The following is a 22,594-nucleotide window of genomic DNA, read 5'->3' as shown; positions in this document are numbered from 1 at the left end:
CAACATACTGTGGAATTTGTTGATACCTGACTGGCAATTGAACTCTTTGGAAGATTCAAACTGTAACACATTCTGGGCATTTGTTGTCAGGACAGGTGAACACTGTACTTGAGCTGCCTGCAGGATGTCTCAGTTTTGCCAGGAGCCCAGCTGTGCTAGCCAGGGTAGTATCCCTGACTTACCCTGTGGAGACTGGGCACTGAGTGGTCCTGTGCTCTAGAGACACGTAAGCAAGAGACCTAGAATTAGAGTTCTCAGATTTAAAACCGGCAGCATCTACCTTGGGAAAGTCATTTTAACCCATGTAAACCTCAATTCTTTCATCTGAACAAGGCCTGACTTCAGTTTTGGGAGATGAGATCATGTAGGGAAAGTGTTCTATGTGAACTCTAAGCACTTTGAAAATAAGAGTATAGTTTTACTCTATGGAAAATAAAAGTATGTTACTGTATCTTGAGAGTTGCAAATAGGATAGGTAGTTGCAAGTAAGTTTTGGTGCTCAGGAGGCGTGCTTCATTTACTTGGAAGACGTGCTTATGTGGAAAGACCAGGGTGACAGAAGATGCAGCAGCCACTCATCTGTGTTCCAGTCTCATGGTTCAGGTCAAACCTTCTGGCAGAATCAGCCCAAACCCAGTCACCTTGGGGCCTGAGGACTAACCCATAAGATTTGACTTAGTTCTCTTCTGTCCCAAATATGTATAGCGATGTTGTTAAAATGTGTAGGTTGCCTTTTTAACCCTTTCCTTGTATCTGCATGAAAGTGTAGCATAGGACACCAGTTTCCAGGAGGTAGTTATTGCAGCATCCATAGTCGGGGCTGATAGAGAGAACCGTGCAGAGAGGGCACCATTGCTGCTATTTCGAGTGAAGTCCTGTGATAGTACAACCTCTGTTTCAGTTGGAAAAGGAAGTCAAGACTATAACTCATCGAAAGGCAGAAAAGCTGGCACTCTGCTGTTGGGAGCTATGTACATGGGCACTCGTGTACTTCTTTGGGGAAATTTATTTTTAATCCCTTAGTAATAGCAACACGTGTGTATAAGTAAGGTTTTGGGCACATAAATGTCCATGGTTCTATAAATTTCTTGCTTTACTGAAGTACTATGGAGATTATAGAGATAAGTTTGAACTTTGAGTGTACTTCGTGTGTTAAGTGAAATGGCTTGAGTTGCTCTTTACCTGTTACAAACGTTTCACTGGAAAGCATAATATGCCTTCTGACAGTGAGTGTGCTTTCATATCACCAGACTATTAACTTAATGTTAGCAGGCAGAACACTTGACTCCATTTATATGACCTACCTCCATTCTGGTAGACTGCAGACGTTAGGAGCCTATGAAGGCGAAAATGAACCTTCACTTCTATATCATCAACTAATATGGTGGTCAGGAGACAAGTCCTCTTGCTGTGGTTAACAAAGTGGAAGGAGTCATGTCCATCACTTGGAAAATGTACCAGTTAGAACTAGTGGTCCATTAGTGTAGCCGCTGTAATTCCTGATGTCTGGAGTTCCTACATTTAATAACAAAATGAATTCTAGAAGACTGTATTGCTTATCATTTTAAATGGACAGATTTTAAACATTATTTCCAACTTTGGATCTAATTTAAGATTTTACATTCTAAATCTTTAGCCACAAATGTCTATACCTATAGGAAATCTTCCTGCTGATTACGCTTAGTTCGAGGTGTGCGGCCTTTTGAGACTGACTGCTTTCACTTGGCATTCAGTGGCTGCAGACTGCCCAGAAAGGTCAATTTTCTGTTTTGGCCTTAATGCTCACAAAGTCCCCATCTGTTCTTCCAGGAACTTAATATTGCAGAAACCTGGTTTGAGATAACATGAACACACTAAAATTTTAGCTCAGTTCCCCCAACCCCGTTGCCTTGAAAAGTCAGGAAATGTGAAAGTTCAAGTTCTCATAGTCATAATAACCCCAGGCCCAGGCTGGTGCGTTTTGCATGATTTGTCACAACTGGAGGCATCCTGGAGTTTGTATCAAATGGACACACTGTGTGTTCTCCAAGTGGTCGATGGGTGGGTTGGTGAGTGAAGGCTTTGGAAATACTTGCTTTTGCTTTCTCTCTGTGCTTTCTTACGCAAGTTATTTTAACCTTCCTTCTCTCACTATAAAATACCTGTGTCACACAATTGGTATAGTTTTAGGTGAGATAAGTAAACTGTTTTTTATGGACACTAAGCATTTCCAAAAATAAGATTACATTTTCTGTCTTTTCAAGTAAGGAGTATTAATGTCTTTTGAGAGTGAATGGTTAGATGAATAGTAGCTTATTTTATTCATTCTTGTTTTCGTGTTCATTAAATTGGTGTTTTGTATTTAGAGATCACTAAGGGAGTATTTATCTTGTTTTATCTTCTCCTCTGTCAAGTCCAGGGGAGCTGGGTCTCTGCTGTGGAGTGAATGGCACTGCACCGTGAGGTTAGACCCTTTGTGACAGTCAGTGGTCTGCAAATCCAGCAGATCTCTGAACTTCTTGAGGTTATCGTGAGGAGAAGAGGCATTAACAACATAGAGAGCTTATATTTAAAATATCGGTAAAACTTCCTTGCCTTTTTCTACCTTCCTATCTTTTTGTGTATTTTTCTTCTTTTAGGTGATGTCTTCTGTACTCTCTTATTTATATTTTTCTTTGTTTTCATTATTTAAAAAAGCAGTTTTGCAAGACCAGAGCTAGATGCCCCTGGGTGGCCCTTCCAGACAGAGATGCATGTGCACACACATGTGAGAACACAGATGCACACGCATGTGCACACAGGACTCCTAAGGACTTTGCAGTCTATAGAAATGAGACATATGCAGAAAATATGTATTGCATCTCTCATAACACTTCCGTTATTTAGCTTAAAGAACTATTTTTGGTCTTGGGATATGTCCTCCTAGTGTTTTTAGTGTTGAACTATTCTTTGTGAAATGATGTTGTAGTAGATGGCAGAGAAGTTTTTTTTTGTTTTGTTTTTGTAGTTTGTTTTTTAAATAACCTATCTATAGAATGAAAAGTAAGGTACAAACAACCTGATTAAAAAATGGGCAGAGGGTCTGATAGACATTTCTCCCAAGAGGACATAAAAATAGCCAATAGACATATGAAAAGATGCTTAGCATCACTAATCATCAGAGAAATGCAAATCAAAACCACAATGAGATATCACCTCACCCCAGTCAGAATGGCTATCATCAACAAGACAAATAGTAACAAGTGTTGGAGAGGATGTGGAGAAAAGGGAACCCTCGTGCACTGTTGGTGGGATTGCAGACTGGTACAGCCACTGTGGAAGACAACATAGATATTCTTCAAAAACTTAAAAATAGAACAACTGTATGATCTAGCTATTCCACTTCTGGGTTTTTATCCAAAAAAATATAAAAACATTAATTCAAAAACAGTAATTCAAAAATGCTGTGTTTGTTGCAGCTTTATTTACAATAGCCAAGGTGTAGAAACAACACAAGTGCCCATCAGTGGATGAATGGATAAAGCAGAGGTGGTACATTTATACAATGGAATATTATTCTGCTATAAAAAAGAATGAAGTCTCGCCACTTGCGAAAACATGGAAAACCTAGAGGATGTTATGCTAAGTGGAGTAAGTCAGACAGAGAAGGACAAAGGCCATATGAATGACTTCACTCATATGTGTTATCTAAAAAGCAAACACATAAGCAAAACAAATAAACAAACAAAATCAAAACAAACTCATAGATACAGAGAACAGATTGGTAGTTACCAGAGGGGGCGGGAGTTGGAGATGGGTGAAAGGGGTCAATTATATGGTGATGGATAGTAACTAGACTTTTGAGGGTGATCACTTTGTAGTGCATGCAGATGTCAAATAATCATGTTGTATACCTGAAACTTATGTAATAATGAAATAATTTTAGAAGAAAAGTGTGGTACACACATTCCCCCAATTTTGTAATAATGTTGACAGTGCAGGAGATATAAAAGTTATAACAGTTGGGGACTTGCTGAGAGAAATGTGAGTTAGTGTTATGTGTTCAGTGATGTGCACTGGTACAACAGCCCTACAATGTCTGTCTAGGTGAAGAATGTCCCTTCTTGCTTGCTCCTGGGTGGGGTCAGAGCTTCGTGCTCAGTGTTCCTGGTGGAGGGGGCCCGGACAGGACCTGGGGGCCATGGACTGATTTTGCCCCAGGAGGAAGCAGCTCTCTGATCTGAGCTCACCTTCCAGATCCTAGGGCCAGATAGAAGATGTCACTCATTGACTTATTTTCTTTTCTCTAAGGAAAAAAGAAATCTAAGGACACTTGCCTTTTCCTGTTTTTTTCCTCTGCTTTCATGCACACCTGTATACGTGTACACACACATATTCATACTCTGTTGAGGGGAAGGAGAAGCATCCTGGATCTTGTGGTTTTGCCGTCAGTAGGGCTGGCTGGGGCTGAGCCCAGCTGCTGTGCAGGGCTCTTGGTCAGATCCCTGGGCTTTTGCTTACTCAGGCAGAGTCCTCCTCGGCAGGACAGGACTGCCTCATTTCTCACATAGGGGATCCCAGTCACAAAGTCTTGGAGTCAGAAGAAATTGTTCAGCCTCAAAAAATGAGCACTGTGTGGTGTGGCTTTGCTAGATGCATCTACCATCCTTTCTGAAGGTCAGCAGGACCTGGCTGGTCCTGCTTTTGGCCTCTGGACAGAGAGAGGGATACCCTGGCCCAGCACAAACTAAGGAGGAAGAAGAGGAAGGGGGCAGTGGCAGCTGCTGGGCTATTTGCTGAGCCCCCACGTAGGACGTCTCTCATGCGAAGTGCCCTTCGGCCTGACCCTGGGTGCCCCTCTGGGCTGTCAGCAGAAGGCGTTATTGGGTGTTTGGAACACACATGTAGGTTGTGCTTTCCTTCTGGATCAGCCCAGCTGGCTTTCCTAGGACAGAACTGATCCCACATGTCTCTGTATGGAACTAAGGGACAAAGTGAAGAAACAGAATGAAGAGCAGAATGGGGAAGCTGTGTCCATTGAAACAGCTTGTGGGATGCTGCTTCAGATTTGTGCTTCTGCTTCACACTGGAGGATTGAGCAATACCAGGGCCAGCGGCGCGGGTATTTCCCACTGTGGGGGAGGGGGTTTAATGACCGGGGCTGGGGCTTATGTCATTAGCTTCCCTGGAAATCACCCCCCACTCCCTGCAACACACCAGAGCAGTAGTGAGCATGCCTGCCTCCTGGCTTTTCTTGGAAAAGGCATTTCTAGGAATGTCTGCCTGGCTTGGCCTCACGCCTAATATGTTCGTGAGTCAAGTTTCATGGCAGGACTGTGAGCAGTCCCTTCGTTGGTATCTCTGTGCTCCTGGGCCAGGGCTGTGAGCGGCCCTCTTACAGAGGCCTGCCTTGGGCTCTGAGCCCATGCCCCAACACGGGGGTGGACAGCAGTTGCCCGTGGGCTTTCCCTGGACTTGCTGCTAGATGCAGAGACAGCTGAAAGAGTCAAGTGCTGGTGGCGGGGGAGTAGGTATGGTGCCTCGTCACGACTTCCTTGGCTCCTCTGCCCCTTCCCACTTTCTCTGGGCTCTGGCAAGTTTGGGTGTTGCCCTGCTGACTATACCCACACCCCCACTCTCTTATTCTGAGATGTGGCGAGGCTGACTCTTGAACCGAGGTACACCCCACAAGATTTAAGACCCAGGTTTCATCACACGTATGGTTTGGGACATGCGGGTGTAAACGTTGGATATAAGTTGTTCCCATTCAGAAGTTTCAGTAAAGCGGTTCATTTGTCATGTTTGCAAGATCTTGGTGATGTCGACAGCACCGACCATGTCCCCCGACACCACGGTCTGCCTGCCTGGTGGAGCTCTGGTGACTTTATGTCACTGAGTGGTCTTCGCAGCCTTCTGTGGTTTACTCAGTTACTTCGGCAATTGTCATTGATTTCTATGTTTGCTTTCCTTTCCTGGTTGCTGTGATCTTCCCTGCCTGTCTTGTCTCAGATGCAGCTACCCTCGACCAGAAAGACCCACAAGGGACAGGCATGAGCATGGGCTGCAGGCATGGAGAGGCCTCTCCAGACCCCCTGGATGTCTTAGTGTAGCTGGCTAGTGGACCAAGATGTGTACCCTCCCGTGGTACCCCTCAGCTGCTGGCCTCCAGTCAGGGCTGTGTCCTGGGTTCTGGGGTCTCCAGTTAAGACCCCTACACCCCCATCCCGGCCGTAGGCAGTGGCCTACAGAGAAGGATCAGTCTCACTGCATAAACCATGAAGCGGGTTGAGAAGCAGCCTGTAGCCACTCCTATGCGAGAACTGTTTAAAACTGTTGAATTACGTGCTGATATCAGGTAGATGGTAGTTGGCTATCAGTAACAGAGTATCTGACTGATAGTATTTTAAGTTAGAAGGATATTTATTTACTCAGCACCCTGACCGAGAAGCCGGAAGGTGGGTGCTCCCCGGCCTGGGCAGCAGCTCCCTGTGTCCCTGTTTGCACCCTGCACTCCGCCCTTGCACTCCGGGGGCCTGTGGCCTGATGCAGCCCTGTGCATGGTGCTCACTCCCAGTTCCCTGGCAGGAAGCCTGGGATAGCTAGCTTTCCTTTCATCAGGAAGGGAAAACTTTTCCAGAAGTCCCCACCACGGCAGCTTTCCCTTTCCTTCCTCAAGGCCAGAGCTGGAGGGGTGGTGGGGCGTGCTGAGGGACCAGGCACTGTGCTGCCCCAGTAACACGGAGGAGCGGCTGCAGGCTCCGTAGGGCGGGCTTAGCTCTGGGGACTGGAAGCTGAGCGAGGAGCCCACACCCTATCTGCAGCACCGCTTCTGCCCTACACCAGCCCAGGGCCCACACCCCACCATGCAGCTTTGTTGGCTGCTGTGTGTTTCTGCTCCACAGCCCTGCTCTGAGGACTCTTTCATATGAACAGTTCAGATTCCAGGATTACAGCAGGAATCATTTTTTTCTTTTTCTTTTTTTCCCAAGCTAGTCTTTGGAAGTACAGTTGCAATGCCCTGAGTCACTTTGTAAGTTTATATCTAGGAGCATTTGTCCCTGGGAAATTTAACAGAAGTGTGTCTTGTAATGCTCTGGTAGTTATAAATTTCATGTGAGTCTGGAGTCCCTGGGTCGGACCCCTGGGATTTTGCACATGTGGCAGCCCCAGGTCTTGTGTTTGGCTGTAGGACGAGTATGCATATATGCACACTTACACTTCCTCTGCTGCCTGCCTGCCCTCATCCCTCTGGGCACCTACACTTAGGTTGCTGAGTTTCTTCTGCAGGCTGAGTTTGTTATACTACATCTGAATTTCCCACTCTTATTAAGTTCATTTGCCCTGTCATCCTTCATGAGACAGTAGACCTAGTTTATGTGGTTGGAACTACATCTTCTTTGCCTCTGATTCTGTTGCAGCTTAGTGAAGTCCCTAGTAAACAGGCAGTACTCAGTCAGCACTTACAGCAATGAATTTAGTCCATGGGCAACTTTAGATACTGTGCTGCTTTATAAGCTAGACAGGGCATTGAAAAGCATTTAGTCTATAGGTCCCCTTGAAGTATCTGTACTTAACCCACTGGCCTACCCAGAACCTGAGTGGTGCTGGTGCACACATGCTGAATGAACAAGTAAGTGTCCGGAGAAAGGGTTGGTAACAAAGCTAAGGGTCAGCAGGAAGGATCCTGCTTTCGTCATCATAGAGGACTTCAGAGTGTGTAAGGCATATGTAGTGCCATGTAAAACATCATTCCCACTTATAAGTGAGGTTAAAGGAAGCCAAGTGACTTTCCCAAAGCCATGCAACCACTATGCTACCAAGCAGGTATTGGAGCTAAAGTTGTCATTTCCCCAAAGCTCTTCCATGACACGCAGGCAGCACCTACAAAGTTGAGGGAGGCCAGTGTGGGAGAGCACTGTTAGGTTTTCAGATTGTCACAAGTGAACTAGCTTTCAGGCTTGGGGAGCCTGTGTGATGTGGGCACCTGCCTCACCCAAATGGCTGCGGGTTTCCACCACTGCTGTTCAGGTCCTCAGTGTGGGGCCACTGAGGGGCCCAGATTGAGCCTGGGGCTGGGCAGCAACCACCCTGCCGCCCCCACCAGTCAGTGGCAACTGCGCGTTTCAGGGATTCCTTGCAGAGAAATTCTGAAAAGCCCAGAAGGTGGGCAGCCCGCCCCAGGCTTCAGTGTGTGTGATGGATTCTAAAGCCGAAGCAACTGCAGCCCTGGACAGTGTGACCTGTGGGAAGCTGTGGGTCTCTGAGACCTTTTTGAGAAACCTCAGGTGGATTTTTCTCTTCATCATGTGTTGGGTAGAGAAATGCCAGTTCTCTCTTTTTTTCTCCCCCCAGGACAAGACATTTCAAAGAAAGTATTAAATTCATTCATGAGTGCCGACTCAGGGGAGAGGGCTGTCTTGTACACTGGTACGTATCCTTTTCCTAATAACAGCTTAGCATGTTCTGCTCAGCCTGGTTTCTCATCAGGTGCTTTTCTGTGTGTGAATAATTAGTTCATATCCTAATAGTTTTCCCTACCCCCTAAACCTCAAACACACATCCCACCTGAACCCTCCTGTTTGTTAGTGATTGCTTGCTCTTACTGAAAGAGAACCCTACATTTTTGTTGTCATTTCACTTAGGATTTTCATTTTCCCAGTTAGAATTTCTATAAGGATGTCCCGGTTACTGGACAACAGAAACTCCTTTTCCAGCTACCTCTAACGTTTGTCAGAACAGTTTTCTAGGTAGGGTGCATAGTTTGTAGCTCATTCTGGAAACTTCAGTGGCCTTTCAAAGCACTGTTTCTTTCTGGAGAGTTTTGATTACATATGTGGGTGTTTAGAAAAATGACCATTTCTTCTCCATTTATAGGTTGGGGCTTTTATGAGTGTTTGGCTTACTGCTTCGCTTTGGAAAGATCCAAATAGACACATAGAATTAAACAATATATATACAGCTATCCACCTGCATGCAGCTATATTTTGTATGTGTGGAGATATATATATATATATGCACATATACACACTGTGCAAAGAAAGCTGTTATGACACATAACCCAAGGACAGCACACAGAAAGCGCTGAGCACTAATGGCACACAGGAACTTCTCAGTGAGTATGGGCTCTCATATTTTTTTTTTTTTTTCAAAGAAGGGCACAGCTCACAGTGGCCCACATGGAGATCAAACCGGCAACCTTGGTGTTATTAGCACCACGCTCTAACCAACTGAGCTAACCAGCCACCCCTCGGCTCTCATTTTTATTATCTCCAGTAGTCTTCCTAATAACATAATTAATTTGTCTGGGGAACCAGCAGCCAGTATTCTGGAGCCAGAGCGCTGCTGTCTGTTAAAGTGCAGGCTTAACATGGCCCCTCTTTATCTTGAATGAGGCTTGATATTAATTTACAATTTTTTGAGTTCCCCCAGAAAAGTTGCTATTGCAGTGAAAGCACTTTGGAAACGCAAAGTAAGTCTCCTGGGGCATGTTGCTGCTGAGGTCAGTGGCTGCCCTTCCCTGACTGAGGGGTCCGTTGCCTGGTATCCAGAGCAGTCAGTCATGAAAACTGACATTTGTTCTAAGGGCCACTAACCCGAAGTGCAATATGGGAGCAGGGACACTAGATAGTTTGATTTCTTCAGAAATGGCATTTTGCAGTTTTATACAGTTCTTGAAATAGTGTGATTTTTAAAATTTTACTTTTGAAAAGAGTAGGACATGTTATAAATACAAGTTGTAGGTTTGTAACATCCTTTACATTTGTTTTAGAACATGTTATGGAGTACAGCTGGAGCCATTTAAAGGGGAGTTTTGAAGTCCTCTGCCTGGGCTTCTAGGGCTCCTGGACAGTTACAATCTCCAAGTTTGCAGCTCAAGAGGATATATCTTTTTAAAAGTTCTCATTATTTGTGACATAAAACCCTAGGGAAGAGTCACTACTTCAGAGTGGTTTATTATTATTACTGTCATTGTTATTATTATATTATTATTATTATTATTTAACTATGTGTAGATCTGATATTGTAGGAATTAGTATTTCATACAGTTGTGTAAATCTGAAGGTAGGCATTTCTAGAAATGAGAAATTTGCTACACTTCCCCATCTTAAACCGTTGCTAGAACACTAACTGACACAGCACACCCTGTGACCGCCTTAATTTGCATTAGCATTTAGAATGTGTCCCCTCACTCAGGCTGGTGGAGGTAATGAACTGTTATTGCCTGCAGAGCACCTGCCTTGACCCTGACTCTCAGAGCACATGTGGAATATGCCCACTGGGGTGCTTTGCTTAGTTATGTGAAAAAGAACAAAATATTTTGTAAGAGTTTCTGTACTTAATGGGTTTTTTTTTCAGTTACAGATTTAGCCCTCACATATCTAAGAAAGCCATATTTTCTTTAAAAAGTAAAGCCTTCTAAACTGCTGCATGTTATAAGTGGATTTCTTGCATAGATCTCAGGCCCCTCAAGTTCCTTTGATGTGCTTTGGTTACTTTATCTGTCCAGGGAAATGGGGAACTTCTGAAGAGGAGCTCAGGGGTGGTAGGGAATCCTAACAGTGAAGTGTCCAGAGCCCTAGCCAGCAGAAAATCCATAAAAAAGGAGGCTGAAACAGATAAAGAATGCCACAGATTCTAGTGTAATGGAAGCTAGTGTGTTTCTGAGTAATTTCCAAGTAACATGTGGGCTTGCTGTCCACTGGGAATCCAGCGCAGGGAGACTTTCTAAAACGAGTCAGCAGGACCCCCTGCTGCAGATGGGTCAGGAGATGCAGGTGTGGCCTGCACGTGCTTTGCCTATGAGGTGTTCTCTTGGCCCCACAGCCTGGCCGGTGTCTCCAGGAGTGTGACGCTGGTGACTGCGTACGTCATGACTGTCACTGGCTTTGGCTGGGAAGACGCCCTGCGCACCGTGCGTGCTGGGCGACCATGCGCCAACCCCAACCTTGGCTTCCAGCGGCAGCTCCAGAGCTTTGACAAGCACGAGGTCCACCAGGTAACCGTGCCAGGGCCCTGGGCCTGGGCGCGCGCCTGGGCTGATGCCTCAGGCGTTCTGTACACTCCAGCAGTGTGGAACTTGCAGATGGAAAGGACATAGTGGACATCTGGTCCCAGCATGCCCCTCCCACCCCTCCCTTGCCACATCCCCATTGAGGTCATCACGTGTCCCTTGTTGACCAGCCGCAGCCACAGGACATTACCCTTTACCATCTTCCTTGAGCCTCGTGTTGGCTTCTGTTTCTTTCCCTTTGGATCAAGGGCCATTTCACTTGCTTCCATGTCCTCGGGCCAAAACATTGAAGAGGCAAGGTTTGATACTGGCTGGCCAGCCACAGAGCTATTTATTTCCCAGTTTATGTGAGGCAATTTGTATCATTAAGTAATAGGTAAAAGCCTACATAGATGCAGGTGTGTGTGTGACATTTTGGTTTATTTTTTTCTAACATCTCTAGTACCGACAGTGGCTAAAGGAAGAGTATGGAGAGAGCCCTTTGCGGGATACAGAAGAAGCCAAGAAGATTCTGGGTAAATATAAAGAGCAGGGGCACACAGAGCCCCAGCCTGGCACCTGGAGGGGGAGCAGCTGCCAGGCCCTGCCTCCTCGGGCCTACAGCAACTGCACCACAGAGACCTGAGCCACGCTGCCGCCGCCGGGCACCCTGGTGTGCCGGCTGCTGCCTCGGAGGACAGCAGAGGGCGGGTGGCGAAGAAGGTGATCCAGGCTCCTTACCAGGACCCCACCCAGCCCTGCCTCAGGCCCCTGCACTCAGCCCACCCCTGCCCAGCCAAAGCTTGCTGCCCGGCCTGGAGGGTGTCCTGCTGTGCAGCCTGTGTGTGTGTGTGTGTGTGTGTGTGTGTGTGTGTGTGTGTGAATGCCTGTGGGTGTGTTAGTGTGTGAACAGTGCTGGAGCTGGACAGTCACAGGATCCACACTGCCTGCCTTGGTACCCCACCTTTCCCTCTTCCAGGACTCCAGAGGAAGGCTTTAAAGCTGACCTCTGAGATGCTGCTCAGCCAGAAGCAGCCTATGCCTGTGAGAACAGTGAGAAGGACTCGGGGCCAGCAGCTGAAAGCAGCAGCCTCCCCCAAGACCCAGGGTGGCATGGTGGGGCAGCAGGGGGCCCGGCTGCCTCCTGAGGGTAGTTCCAGGGGCCTTGAAAAGTGTGTGTGTGTGTGTGTGTGGGGGGGGATTGGTTCTCTGAGCGCTGCCTCCCTCTCAATGAGAGTGCCCCACACCTTGGCTCCCTGCTGCCTCAAGGCAAGGCCCCCTTTTCAGCCCATCAGGTACCTGGGGGAGTTCTACTTGGTGTTTGTGCTCTGTGGCACTGACTGCATTTTAGTTCCATGGATAGCATTACCCTTCACCCAGAGCACCCTTTCTGTCAGCCTCACTTCTTCCCAACCTTTTGGTGTCCTCACTCGGCAGGGGCCTCTTCTCCAGGTCTGCATGCACCTTCCGGGACTGGGAAGAAAGAGCATTCATTAGGCACTGTAGCAGTTTGCATTTAAAAACTCATTTAAAAATGCCTGAGCACTTATTAAGCACCTTGGTGTATGCTGTGGATTTGATATTTGATCTCAGCTACCTCATTAAATGTTTTTTGAAAAGGTGTTTTTCGTTATTCCAATGAATTCTGCTCTATAGTTGAAAATGTTTGGTTATGATTGTTTTTGAAGCCAAAGGGGAAAGCATCAATATCATTGAGCTATTTAAACTTTCTGATTTGGGCTCCAGTAATGCTTTCTGGTGGGTAAAATTCCATGTTCAGGCCTAGGCCCGCAGGTCAGGGAGCGCCTGCAGTTCGCAGCTTGGGCCAGTGGGCATCCTGGCATGCTGTGAGCTATCTGTGGTGCAGCCCTTTTTATCAACTCAGAGTTAAGCACACAGAGCCACAGAATCAAAAAGTGCACTCGGCCTCACCCTAAAGAGATGTTGCAGTCCATCCCTCTGATTCTACCACAAAAAGAGACCCTGAATAAGAAGAGCCGTTTACCGTGTGTTTAGAGGGTATGTCACAGGTGAACTCTTTGGGGACCAAGAAGAACGAAGTCACCTGACGTGACTCTACACATTCGCACAGACCCTAAATACTAAGAGAAAAGGAAATATGGTCATAGAATTATCCATGTACAGCTGAAAGAATTTGCCTATAAAGTACATTTTTTTCCTTAAACCAAAAAGAAGTGTAAGTATGTTAACTGGAAAAGTATTTAGGATATCAGCTTGAATGCTGATATGTGTATACATTTATGAACATCTGAATATATTCCTGTAGATCTTGAAATGTTGTTTTAATATTTGTTGCCAGTAATGTTCTTTCTCCACAGCCACACCGGGAATTCTGAAGTACTGGGCCTTTCTCAGAAGACTGTAATGTACCTGAAGTTTCTGAAATATTGCAAAGCCACAGAGTTTAGTCTGGTGCTGCCAAAAAGAAAAGCAACCTAGAGTTTATCTTTAAATATCCAGAAGTGATTTATAAACTTGTTTGTTTTTTACTTTAAACGGAATACATACACATATAATCCTGTTATTACATACTGAGAACTAAGGATACTCTTTAGCAAGAGAATATATTTTTACCTTAATTTCACTGCTATGGCTGTTTCTTTCACCTTATCTTTAATGCCTTTAAAGCAATCTCAAGAGCCCTGCTGCACTGTTTTGGTTTCTGGTTAGGAATCATGATTGCTTCTCATGATGATTGTGCTGTGTCGTGTGTTCTTAAATTCCCCAGGTTGGGACATAACTCTTGGTGTGTTTTATCCACGATTTGTGTTCTCCATGGTAGCAATTTCCCAAAGCTCCATGTTTTTGTTAATAAAAGGCCCCATTTAACTTCACGTGCCATGCATTCTTCCTTAGCTGAGGTGTGGACATCACACCTTTCTGCCTACGAGAGTCATGAAGTGAGTTCGCTGCCTGCTCCTCCAGCAGTAATGCTGGTTTTATTTTAGAGGCTATTGTTTCCTTCCAGACGGTAGTGCAGTAGACACTAGGAAAAGTGCATTAATTTGTCCATGGGAGGAAAATCGATCCTTAGTGTGAGCAGGAAGAAACTGGGTTTTGGAGTTATGCTTTGCCCCACAGCGTGGGCACCACACCTGCCAGGCACCCCTGGGATTGCTGCGTTTCACAGGGAATGCAGCCAGGCGCTTGGTAAACATTGGCTGCCTGTTGTTGAACACAATTGCTCTGATTCCATATTCAGCTTTTAATCTGAAAAAACACAAACTGGCTCAAAGCGCAATTTAACTCAATTTCCTAAATTTACCTTGTCTAAATCCAGGGGCTAGAGGGGATGGAAATTTAACTTTTTACTTCAAGGGTGGGTTTGGCTTGAAATGAAGGCAGGTATATTTATACATGGGCCCTTTGACTGCAGATGGCAGGCTTGCCATATTTTCCAAGTTTCTGTTTCTAATGTCTGGAAGCCCCTGGCCAGGGGCTCAGGGGAGGGGCTAGGAGCTGTCTGGCAGCAGCCCCCATGGGTGTAGATGATATGCACCAATCAGTTCCAAGCATTGAAGTGCTTCTTCTGACTCAGCAGGCTTGCTGAGGTAGTTACCTGTGTAGCACAGGTAATCCAATTGTAGGCACCTCTGAGTACTCCATGTGCCAGAGCTAGAAGCCCAAAACATTTCTGTTACATAGTACTGACCATGCTTAGATGTTAAAAGGCAGAGGCCCATCTCTTTCCATGACCAGACCACGTGTTTGGGGACACATTAGAGAGGGGGAATTGTCAACTCCTGCCGCCCCGGGGCCTTGGCTTGTCAGCTGAGGTAGCTGTGGCGTGGGAAAGTTTTCTTAGGCTGTTGTTTCTGTGATTTTTTTTCCGCACACAGATTCTTTCTAGCCTGGAATTCAGAATCATGGCCTATGTGGAGGAGACAAGTAGGCCGCCTGCACCTTGCTGTGCTTCACTAAGTGACCTGCTCACTGCACTCACTTCCTGCTCATCATAGCAGGTGCTGTGGGATTCAGGCAGGATGTACAGACACAGTCCTGACTCCCAGGAAGACTCGATGGGATTGCAGTTAGGAAAACTGGCAGCCACAGAATGGGTCCTAAGGATTAGTACAGGTGCTCCTGGTGCTCTGTGTGGGAAAGGGAATGCAGAAACAGTCTTCCAGTTTGGGGTGAGGGAGGTGGTTCTCAGGAAGTGGCTCAAAAAAGGTGATACTTAATGTGAATGGTGGAGCCTGAGTGCTGGGATTGCTGGGCACAGTGGGAGGAAGTGGAGTCCAGACTTGTGTTAGCTGGTGGCACGAGGGAGCACAGTGTGATTAGAGCAAGCACCAGGGGTGGGCAGTCGTGGCAGGAGGTGCCAACAACGCTGATGCAGACACAGCACAGGCAGAGCAGCCAGGTGGTGGTGGTGGTGACCGCAGCCTTTTATTATTTACTTAGTACCTGCTGTACAGTAACTGGTCTGCTTCTTATGCCAGCCCATAAGCCAAGCAAGCTCAGAGGTCAGGTGCCCCGCCAACCTCCTGCAAGTGAGATTCCCAGGTTTGGAGCATTGTAAGCAGCGTGGATGCCATTCTGTGGACCATTCTGTGGGTGAAGGAGGGGGGCAGTGCTTGCTGAATGTGCTCTGCTAGCAGGCGCTGCAGTTGGAGATTGGGGGCCAGTGTGTGGGTCCACGTTGGACGCCAGTCAGAAGGCAGCTGGTACAGCCACCCAGGTGATAGAAGATGGCGCCCTGAACAGGGTCATGGCATGGAGATGGGAGGGGCCAAGGAGACAGAAGGACTTGAGAGAGGCTGCGGAGAGAGAAGCAAGTAGTCTTGGTGCCAAACTGCATGTGGAGGGGTGAGGGCTTAGGGGCTGTGCCGCTGTCTGGAATCTTGCCTCCAGCACCATGTTTCCTCGCATGGTTCATGTGTCTTCCTACACTGTGATAGTGGTGTGTGGGTTCTGTGATTTCAAGGTTAGATTTAAAAGGACTGACTGCTAGACCTAGGGCCTCCAAGGGGGCTCATCCTGGCTGCGACCCAACTTTGAGATCAGGTATTCAAGTTCGTCCCTGCACCCAGAACAGACTCCCAGGAACCGGACTTGACAATTAATGTAGAATTCAAATGTCCAATTTCTTGATGAATGAATGATAAAACATTAGCTTTATGAAGACTAATTTTATTTCCTAGCCAGGCTATCTCTTTCATTATCAAGATTTTTGGAAAGCAACACATTATATACCTTCAACTTACTTGTACACAATATGTCAATTATATCTGAGTAAATCTGAAATAAAATGAGTAAAACATCTTTTAAATCATAAAAGAAGAATTTGGGGAGGCCAAATGAGTCTTTAGGCATTGTCCTGTGAGCATGGACATGGAGCTGAGGGCTTGGGGCTGGTGTCCCAACCCTGATCTGGCATGTCCTGGGAATGCCATGCTGTGGCCCTAGCACACTCCACCATCCTCCAGGCTCTCCCAGCCCTGAGGAGGCTCCTGCTTGCCACCTGAAGTTGCCTTGTCTAGATCCGAGGCAGACCACCCTATTTATGTGCCCCCTCTGCCTAAGGTGATTCTTGGACTTAAAGCACACTTTTCAGAGTATCTTCATTGACCTGGGTGTCCACACATGTCCTCAACAGCATTTGTGCTCTGCCCTGAGGGTGGTTTCCCACTAGTGCATTTTAAAATTTATTAAGTGCTGGTTCTTTCTAGTTTCTATCTCAGCAGGGAACCCCACTTTCACCTTCTGGGGCTATTTCAATGTTACTTGTGCATAGAAACAGCCTATAATGTGCAATGATTGCTGTGCATACGTGTGTGCATGCACGTGTGGTACATGTGTGTGTGTGTGCACGTGTGGTGTGTGTGTGCACGTGTGGTGTGTGTGTGCACGTGTGGTGTGTGTGTGTGCACGTGTGTGTGCGCGCACGTGTGGTGTGCGTGCGTGTGTGCACACAGCTGTAGTTTATTGTTTTTAAATTATATTTTAGAGAAGTCCGTAACCTTCAGCGGAGTTGTGTCTGCAACATCAAGGGGCGTGTTGAGCTCAGGTACTAGGCACCATGGAAACGTCAGAGCTCGTGTTGCACAACCAGAGCTGGTCACAAAAGCTGCTCTGCACACCAGCAGCTAGTCATGAAAATAGGGAACACACTAAGCATCAAAACCCTGTGATCCCACATTAGAGACTCCTCCCATCCTCACCCTGAGTTATTAATAATTTTATTAAGAATGTGCTTTCAACATGCTTGTATTTATATATGTACTTAACAAGAAATCACCAAGACTTCAGAGGGAAGTTCCTCTTCCCTTTCCTTTTTATTACCCAGAGAGAAAGGGAGAAACTGAGAAAAAAACAAACAAACAAAGTACCTCTGACTTGTCCCTGGCAGCCTGAGCATGTCCATCATTCCATCTTAGGGTTTGTAGGGTCCACTTAGACCTAAGTCTCATGGGGACTGTCAAGTGTTTGGAACCGTGAAACGCACTGAGCATTTGTCATCATGCTCTCGTTTTACTGCTCCTGCTAGAGATTTTGAGGCCTGTGACTACAATAATGGGACATGATTATTTCTGCTAGTATCAAAATTAGTATTCTGTTTTTCAACTTAGACGTAACTGCCTCAATAAACATCTGACTAAAGGTTGCAAGTGCCTCCTGTGTCTCTTTCCATCGGGGAAAGAATTGCCAGCACATATTTGAACATCTGCAAGTTTGGGTTTATTTTGGCTGTAGATCTCTATGCAAACTCTTGATCATAAAGAGTTAGTAGTTCCTGAAGCTTCTAGTTCAGTTATTAGAGTCAGTGTCAAAAGAGCTATTTTAGCAGGTGACTGAAAGTACTCGGCAGCTGAATATTCTAAGTGTGGTGTTGACTTTATTTAGAGGTAGGTTTAGTAGGAGAGACTTTTAGGATGGGATTGTACCTGAGCAAATCCTTTGTACAAAGGCCTGTTTAAGAAAACTAGGTGGGAGTAGGGTGAGGGATTTGATTTGTTAGAGTTAACAAGCCCCTCTAGGAGCAGTGTAGTCTGGGACAGCTTTTGGAAACAGTACTGACCACACCATTTGCCCAGCTTGATCCAACAAGACCACATCAGCTTGCAGTGGCCTTTCTACTTGGCTTCTCAGTCCCCCAGGACACACACTCATGACAAGCAATCTGTGTTGATGGAACATTGCCTCAGCATGCCATTGGCCCCTCTCTTCCCTCAGTGTCTGCTTATCATCAATTGCCCTGCCCTTGGCCTCACACACCCACCCCCAGAAGTGGCCAGCACAAACAGGAACCATACTTTCTGGTGAGCAGGCTTGCTTTTTGTTGGTTGGTTCTGGGTTTCCCCAAGGCAGTGAGGGGGAGCCTTTTTGGAAAATAAAGATCAAAAGGCCTGTACATGTGTACTGGAGAAATGTCACCTTCTGCTTTGCAAAGGGTGTGCCTTGCATGGCAAGAAGTCCAAGTGGTACAGAGCTTCCTCAGCATGGGGTCCCTAAAGAGCCTTGTCATGTGCTGGGGTCAGATGTCCTGATTCTACTTGGTTTGTGTCAAGTCACACCAATGTGACAGAGGGAGAGGCAAGAAGGTATGAGAGGAGAGGAGTGTTTCTGGACTGTTTGCGGCAGCTTTTATAAATCTTCAGAATCGAGGTGCACCCCGAGCTCTGTGGCAGGGGTGGGCTGAAACCCACTTTGTGCCTGGTGTTCCCTGACTCAGCAGAGGGGCTGTGAGTTCTCTGCTTGACCAGGTCCCTGCCTTCATCCTCTACGTCCTGGGAGCAGAGAGGTACAGGTCCTGATGGAGCAGGTCAGTGGGTGTGAGGAGTACTTAGCAAATGAGAGACCCAGGCCCTCATCAAGTGAGTGGGGAGGGATGGTGGTCACATGCCAGACAGGCTTGGCTAAGGTCCAGTTTGATTCCAGTTCTCTGGAATACGTTGGGGAAGTCCCAGAGGAGGCAGCCCACTCATGTGGGGAACTTCTTCTCAAGACTAGCATGAAAGAAACTCCCTAGGAAGGATGAGCAGTGCTAGATGGCACCCTGTCTAGTGGTACCGTGATGTGGCCAGAGCCAGTCTCCCTTACAGCCTTCCTGAGTGACATTTTTTGTATCTAGGAAGGCCCGTTCTAATCCCAAAGACCTTCCACTGATAGAAAGACAATCAACCTCATGATGTTCAGCCATCATTGAGCACTTAATGTGACAGGAGCTGGCATTGAGACTTTTTCTTGCAATCACGTCCTCATGACAATCTTGTGAGATAAGTTTTAATGCACCCTAATTTTTCAGATGAAGAAACTAAGTTCTAGAGAACTTGAGCATTGCTCAGTCTCAGGGCTAGAGTAGCCACGTAAGGACTGGAATCCAAGCAGTGCGACTGGGCGGTGCCTACAGTCAGCACCCATTCAGAGTGCAAGCACCACTGGGATGTCCACACTGAGGGAATGCCGCCAGTCATGTGCATTCGTGTGCAAACTGCTTTCTGAAGATGGGTTTACATTAGGTTAGAGGCTTCGTGTGGAAGCTAAGAGTGAAGATAGGCAGTGGTATAAGGAAACGTCATTTCTTTTTTCTTTCCACCAAAGCCTGCCTGTTGTGAGTTTACTGTGGCTGCCATACATACCTCCAACAGGCATTTCTGCTTTAGCCTAGAGGAGCAGGCAGAGTCCTGGGATGTCCTGGGGCCCCAGAAGGCCCTTTGCAGAAATCCAGATTCTCCCCGTGTGGGGGGTGGTCAGATTAGTGCCGGCACCCTAAGCAGATGGTGTTCTGTGTTCTGTCCTTGATGTGCCATTGTTAAACAGACTGAGGAACTCTGATGTCTGGTGAGATTTTTGCAAGAAGCTCAGGGATTTGGTGTTACTCAACTCAACACAATTGTAGACACTCATCAAGGACAGGGTCAAGGGAAACAACAGGGGACATTGAGGCAACCTGAGACTGGCAGGACCTCCTTCCAGCCATTGGAGTTGAAGGGCACGGCTGGCAGATGAGGTCCCCAGAACCCAGTAAGAACAGGAATGTGAAGGGGTGCCCTGCAGTGCCTGGGCAACATGAGTCTTCTAGGAGGGAACAGGTTACAAGTGGCCCATCTCATGTCCTCCTATCCTGTCTCCCCTAACCCAATGGGAAGTTGGCCAGCAGAGAAGCCTGTATGCTACAGCCCATGGGGGACTGCCTTACCCCAGTGCGGCAGAGACTCACTAATAGGATGGAGGAAGTGCCGCCAGCCTCCAAGAAGTGTCTGAGTGTCACCAGCTGGCACTAAAAGTGGGCCTGAGCTGGGATTCTGGTTCTTCTTACATCCTTTGCCCCAGAAGTGTGCTATCTGAAGCTTGGCCTATGAGTCACTGATTTCATCTTTAGAAAGCATTCTAGAAGCATCCATGCCTGCTAATGTGCCCCCACTGACCTATGCTTTCTGTGGGCCTATCTGGAGAAATGGCACCCTCCAAGGGAAGGCCATCAGGGTCTGGAAGCGTCTGAGCATCTGCCCTGAACTGTGCCCTTAGGACAAGACCTCCAGCCATGAAGAGCAGGGGAGGATACTCTACAGTGGCTCAGTCATGCCACAGTGCCCACAGCTGACCGTGAGAGCCACTGCATGAAATGCTTTACACCTAGCACCATGCAGACTGCCAAAAAGTAAAGGAAGAATTAGGCAGGACAGCCCTGTCTTCAAAGACTTTAATTGAGAGGGGCAGTCACTCCTAAATATTCTGCTTCAAGTGAATTTTGAGCATAGAAGCATTCTTTTTTTTTTTTTTTTTTTTTAATTAAATTTATTGGGGTGACAATTGTTAGTAAAATTACATAGATTTCAGGTGTACAATTCTGTATTACATCATCTATAAATCCCATTGTGTGTTCACCACCCAGAGTCAGTTCTCTTTCCATCACCATATATTCGATCCCCCTTACCCTCATCTCCCAACCCCCACCCCCCGCCCCCGTTACCCTCTGGCAACCACTAAACTATTGTCTGTGTCTATGAGTTTCTGTTTCTCATTTGTTTGTCTTGTTCTTTTGTTGTTCTTGGTTTATATACCACATATCAGTGAAATCACATGGTTCTCTGCTTTTTCTGTCTGACTTGTTTCGCTCAGCATTACTCTCTCAAGATCCATCCATGTTGTCACAAATGTTCCTATATCATCTTTTCTTACTCGCGAATAGTATTCCATTGTGTATATATACCACAACTTCTTTATCCATTCATCTATCGAAGGACATTTTGGTTGTTTCCATGTCTTGGCCACCGTAAACAAAGCTGCAATGAACATTGGAGCACACGTGTCTTTATCTCTAAATGTTTTCAGATTTTTGGGTAGATACCCAGAAGAGGGATTGCTGGGTCATATGGCAATTCTATTCGTAATTCTTTGAGAAACCTCCACACTGCCTTCCATAACGGCTGCACCAGTCTGCATTCCCACCAACAGTGTATGAGGGTTCCTTTTTCTCCACAGCCTCTCCAACATTTGTTATTGTTTGTCTTGTTGATGATAGCCATTCTGACTGGGGTGAGGTGATATCTCATTGTGGTTTTGATTTGCATTATAGAAGCATTCTTGATGGAGAGTGCCCTAGCTGGGAATGGAGAACTTATGAGAAGAGTCAAAGGCATTCTAGGCAGAGAGTGATGTGAAAGGAAAGGCATAGGTGGGAGTGAGTGAATGCAGTCAACTTGGAAGCTTCCCTCAGACCTGCCCTAGGGAAAGTGACTGTAAGAGAAGGTAGGGGTTGGAAAGTGGAAGAGGCTAGATTATAAGTGCTGAGGAACGTCCTTGTCCTGTAAACTGTGGGCAGCCATGAGAGGACCTTGGCATTGATTTGGGTCCATGCAGGATGGGCTGGAGGCAAGAAGGAGAAGCAGTTTGGAGGTAGAAGGGGCAGGCATTGCAGCCTGACTGGATGCGCCATGGGATCTCTCCAAAGACGAATCTACCAAGTGAGATGACTGACATAATTAGATAATCACCACCTTAAGTAATGACAGGTGGTGCAGGTTTGCATTTTCCAGAAGCAGGTATACAAAAGGTTATTGGCAGACAGCACCTGTGACAGGACAGGGAGGAGGCTGATGGGGGCAGAGGGCCAGCGGGCCACAGGGCAGACCCACCTTCTCTCAGCCAGAGGGACTTGGGGGTAGGCATGGCAGTTGCTCAGAATGGTGACCTGGGAAATGGGGCAATGTGGTCCTGAGAGGGCAGAACTCAATCAGGGGCACTCACCCAGCTCACAGGGCAGGGCAGCCTGGTGGCTCTTTTGGGCACCTGGTACTGAATCATGACCTTGCATGGATCCTTCTCCACAAAGTCTCACTTTGTGGACTTCCTGAAATGCTTCACCCAAATGCCACTGCTCAACCATATGCCTTCCAGTGTGGCTTGGTCACTGGAGTGTCTCTGTGAGTTGAAGCCCTCCCCCTCTCCCTCTCCCCTCTTCCCCTCTCCTCCTCCTCCCTCGGAATCAGAGTTAGGTGCCTTGGGGAAGCATGAGAGAAACACCAGGAGTTAGAGAATCCCACCTGTCCCTTCTCAGCCACACCAAGGGTGCAACAGAACCCCTCCACTCCCAGTGCAGGGGATGTGGGGACACATTGGCTATAGAACATTTATAAAAACTATTTTTAATAAATAAAAGTTGGTCTATTTTTTATTACC

General features: G+C 46.8%; 1 protein-coding gene across 6 annotated transcripts in view; it reads left to right on the top strand.

Moving 5' to 3' along the window:
• The window catches only part of DUSP22 (dual specificity phosphatase 22), a 71,278-nt gene extending 57,475 nt beyond the window's left edge, over positions 1–13,803 (top strand). For 4 of the 6 annotated variants that reach the window (XM_074335323.1, XM_074335324.1, XM_019714884.2 and 1 more), the window contains 4 exons: positions 8,311–8,385; positions 10,783–10,954; positions 11,412–11,484; positions 11,928–12,571. In XM_074335323.1, the coding sequence (XP_074191424.1) occupies positions 10,829–10,954; positions 11,412–11,484; positions 11,928–12,445 (717 nt within the window). In that variant the 5' untranslated portion in view covers positions 8,311–8,385; positions 10,783–10,828 and the 3' untranslated portion in view covers positions 12,446–12,571. Of the gene's footprint in view, positions 1–8,310; positions 8,386–10,782; positions 10,955–11,411; positions 12,572–13,287 lie in introns of those variants that run through there. The other 2 variants (XM_019714886.2, XM_019714885.2) reach the window with 2 other exon arrangements.
• The last annotated feature ends 8,791 nt before the right edge of the window (positions 13,804–22,594 follow it).

Source organism: Rhinolophus sinicus, linkage group LG06 (assembly GCF_036562045.2).
Source record: "Rhinolophus sinicus isolate RSC01 linkage group LG06, ASM3656204v1, whole genome shotgun sequence".
Lineage (NCBI taxonomy): Eukaryota > Metazoa > Chordata > Mammalia > Chiroptera > Rhinolophidae > Rhinolophus > Rhinolophus sinicus.
Note: the sequence above shows the minus strand (reverse complement) of the source record. Positions and strands in the feature narration are given on the sequence as shown.